At 28.5% G+C, this 4,096-nt stretch overlaps 1 protein-coding gene across 1 annotated transcript; it reads right to left on the bottom strand.

The window, feature by feature from the left end:
- Positions 1-1,480: 1,480 nt before the first annotated feature.
- On the bottom strand, positions 1,481-3,889 carry LOC140173080 ((+)-neomenthol dehydrogenase-like). Its single transcript, XM_072214880.1, has 5 exons — positions 3,693-3,889; positions 2,950-3,196; positions 2,357-2,398; positions 2,096-2,269; positions 1,481-1,987 (listed from the first exon to the last, which is right to left on the bottom strand). Exons 1-5 carry the CDS (start codon positions 3,710-3,712, stop codon positions 1,610-1,612), a joined length of 861 nt encoding a protein of 286 aa, XP_072070981.1. The 5' UTR covers positions 3,713-3,889; the 3' UTR covers positions 1,481-1,609.
- Positions 3,890-4,096: the final 207 nt, after the last annotated feature.

Raw genomic sequence — 4,096 nt, 5'->3', positions numbered from 1 at the left:
AGCTTTCACATTATCCGATTTCAACCCGTCCTTATATAGACTTCACTCTACTGTTACCTATGAATAATAAAAAGGTAAAAATTTACATCCTATCCCATTCTTATAACCTTTTAAATTTTTTATTAACTTTTATACATACATATACCTCCACTCTGCCCTCCATTGGCTAGAGACGGATCAGAGATACCTCCAGATTGTATTTTCATTCCTAAACTTATTTGTGAGGACTCTATAATATAACAGAAAAAGTTCCTTTTTAAGAAAAACAAAACACAACAAAATATTTCTAAAAAATATTTAAGTTTGATTGTTCTTCTCGAAACAGAGGCAAAAAGAAATTAGGATTTTCTTTTCGTATTTTTGAAAGGAAATAAGATTTTTTTTCCCTCTCAGCTACAAATTTATCCATAAAAGTTTCATGAAATCTCACTCTATTCACAGTCACTTTGTCGGTTCTTCTTTCTAAGTATGCTGAAGCCTTAATTGTAATCTTAAGAGGAAAAAAATACAGTAAATACTCATGTGCTGTTGTGATTTGAGAGATGTTAGATAACAATTTTGTTAGACATATTAAATTACTTTATAATTTTTAACTTGTACTTTCATATAAAAATAAATGCACGTGAGTTTTCACCTAAAATACGATCCAAATAATTTAACAGTAATTCTCATAAAATGTACTTATACAGTTATATTTAAAATCTAACGATGAGTTTAATAAAGTTTATCAGAGAAGCATCTGTGATTTTAAAATATAAAAACTTCAATTTACGTTTGATAAATAAACAAACTATATACTTGTATTTATCAGTTTTTGAAAGATAAAGATACTTTTAAAAATATCAATAAAAATATTTTCAAAAGAATAATGTTTTTTCAATATTAAAAAGTATAATATAATATTATATATTAATAAATATTTATCTTTTATTATATTTATATCTGTTAAAATTATTTTAACTCTTAAAAAATAATTTTACTTAACACTATTATTGCAACATATATATATTAAAAATATTTTTATTATAATTTACTAAATATAAATACAATTTTTGAAAGAAAAAAATAAAGCAATTTTGCGCTTTTTAAAGGAATCAGTTCTAAAAGGTTTAATTATTTTTTTTTGTCTCTATAGTTCATCAAATTTGTAATTAGATTCTTATAATTTTTTTAATTAGATCTCTACACTATTTTTTATTTTGTAATTAGATTTTTTCTAATATAAAAAATGTTATAGTTGACTGTTAATGTTAGGGAAACAAAAAAGATAGAATTTACCTTATTTAACATTCATTAATTATTAAAGTAAATTCTGACTATTTTTTACTAATTTATTTTGATTACGAAACATTTTCGAACGGAATATATCTCCGCAAATTGAAGGTATCCATATTTAAGAACCTAATTAAATCTTTGACCACACATATATTGGGAGGAATATTTCATTAATTTTAATATTTTTGACATGAAAAAAATATAATTACAAAATTAAAAATAATATAAGAGCCCAATTAAAAATACAATAATATAAAATTCTAATTACAAATTTAGTAAAATTATAAGAACTAAAATAAAATAATTAAACCATTCTAAAATGATAAGTAATAATTTAAAAAGTTGACAATTCTTGCCTAATAAAGAAAAGGCCAGAAGGGGAACCATGAGATAGAAGTGCTAATCTGACAACACTTGCAGCACCTTCAGTGACAGATAAGATTCCAGTGTTCCTATTTATGTCTGTTTTCACAAAACCAGGGCAGAGACAATTGATGCACAAGTTTGGATGCTTCTTTGCCAGAATTCTTGTGTAAGAATTCAATGCTGCTTTTGATACTCTATTTGCAGATAACAAGGTTGGCCAGCCATTCCTTTCTATCAAACCTGCTTTGAAGTCTTCCATAAACTCCTTCAACACCTCATCTATTCTCTCTTCTGTTAGATTCTCATCATCATCTAGCACCCCTTTTGCCCATTTGTTTGATATGTGCTAACACCACCACCATAACACAATATCACCAATCACCAATCTCATTCAAATATAATGTAAAATAAAATTATCAATCAACACTCGAGAACGATTTTAATACAATTGTACCTTTAACAATCCTCCTCGCGAGGAAACATTAACGATAATAGGTGAATCGGATAACTTGAGAAGGGGTAGAAATGCCTCAGTTGTGTCCTTAGCACCATAGTAATTTGTCAATATGCACTTTTCAGCCATTTCATAAGTTTGAGTCAGTTCTTCCCAGATGATTGTTGCTTCCCCCTGCAGCATCCATTTATTATTATGAGAAACTCACACCATTTTTTTTTGAGACTTAATCACACATTTCAACAAAATATGAACACTGACCTTTTCATCTGGATTCACACCACTTATTCCTGCATTGTTCACCTGCACAACAATTTTGAACACATGATATAGGATAACAAAGTAGGGTTACTTTACTTCTAAGCTATATACCCTTTAATTTTTGGATTATCTTACACTGAATCACTGATTACTTGATTGGAAAGAAATAAAAGAATTTTTTAAAACAAGATATCAGGTGTAGCAGAAATTACTAACAGATCACTCGAGGTATAAAGAGTAGAGTGGAGTTGATTCTTTTTATTATTGATAATAATACCGGAGATAATAAGGGAATTAGCTTTAGCTTGTTTTTGTTTGTTCCTTTTTATTAGTTTTCTTATTCTACCTTATTGTGTCGAGCTTCTTTGTCTCAGGAAAAAAAAGCGGCCTAGTATACAAATATTGCCGCACCCAAAAAATGTAATATATGCAGCCTAATCTAATAATTACATGAGTGACTATTTTCATGACTTAAACTTGTGACTCTAAGATTACACGAAAACAACTCAACCATTACTCTAAGACTCTCCTTCTTTTCTCTCAAAAGAAAAAGTACAATTTAGTAAGTTGGTAGCAAGACAATAAATCCTTACCAATATATCAAGTCTCCCAAAGTGTGTGCTAACAAATTGTACCAAAGATGAAATGCTAACATGGTCAGTGACATCAAGCTGGTGAAGAACCACAAAGTCAGAGAGACCAAAATCTTTCAATTTTTCAATGGCTTCATTGCCTTTCTTCTCATCTCTTGCTGTGAGAACCACCTTGATTCCATTTGAGGCCAATTCCTTAACTGTCTCAAATCCTATCCCTCTGTTTGACCCTGTAACAACAGCATACCTAACACACACAAACCCTTCAAATGCTACACATTATGTGAACATATTTTTACTATAAAGTTTCGCATAATTTTTCTCTTAATGTGGGGTTAAACTTAAGGAAACAATGTATAAAACACATGTGTATGACTAATGCCATCTAAAAATAATATATACACACTAAAAATCAGCCATTTAAATAGTCGTTGTGTATTTATATACATGGATACACATTTTTTTAACTAAATAATTAGTTATTAAAAAAAAATCAAACTTGTAGTTGCAAAATACAAAAACTTTTTATAGTAAAATAATGTTTTTTTTATAAATACTAAATAAACATTTTTATATTTATGATTGATTTTGTTTGTACACGTACAATCATCACATAAATTGAAGTTTGTCACAGAAAAATAATGTCACCGAAAAAAAAGGTATGAATATCATGGCCTCAGAAAAGCTGAAGAAAACAAAGAGTCAACTAGTGTTGAGTAATGTAAGTAATAAAAATAGTATACCTTAGTTTTGCTTCTGCCATGGATGCTAAATGAACGGTGAACAAGACGACTAGGTAGGTATATATTGTATACTATAATGTTAATTATTGCCTTTCAAAAAGAAAAAAAGAAAAAAAAAAGAATAATTGGTTAGAAAATATAGTCAAAAGGAACTCAAAATTAAAGGATTTTCTTTTAGTTTAGTTGATGATGATAATGTGGTTTCATTCAAGTGTGGCCTATTTATAGAAGATAGAGTTGTACGTAATAGATGACATGTTTCTCTAGTAGCCACAAAACTTATAGGGAGACACAACACAAAGATCCAAAAGAATTTCACACCTAATCCTCTGATTATGACTAGTGTGTTTCAGAGAGTATTGTGAGTTTGCAGTTAGCAATAAGATGAAATAGCTCACTAAGCT

Source organism: Arachis hypogaea, chromosome 14 (genome assembly GCF_003086295.3).
Source record: "Arachis hypogaea cultivar Tifrunner chromosome 14, arahy.Tifrunner.gnm2.J5K5, whole genome shotgun sequence".
Lineage (NCBI taxonomy): Eukaryota > Viridiplantae > Streptophyta > Magnoliopsida > Fabales > Fabaceae > Arachis > Arachis hypogaea.
Note: the sequence above shows the minus strand (reverse complement) of the source record. Positions and strands in the feature narration are given on the sequence as shown.

Coding starts and splice junctions, on each gene's coding strand:
- LOC140173080 (XM_072214880.1), bottom strand. CDS start 3,712: ATGGCAGAAGCAAAACTAAG. Junction 3,197..3,692: donor ATGGCAGAAGCAAAACTAAG/GTATACTATTTT, acceptor TGTGTGTGTTAG/GTATGCTGTTGTTACAGGGT. Junction 1,988..2,095: donor CGCGAGGAGGATTGTTAAAG/GTACAATTGTAT, acceptor TGGTGGTGTTAG/CACATATCAAACAAATGGGC.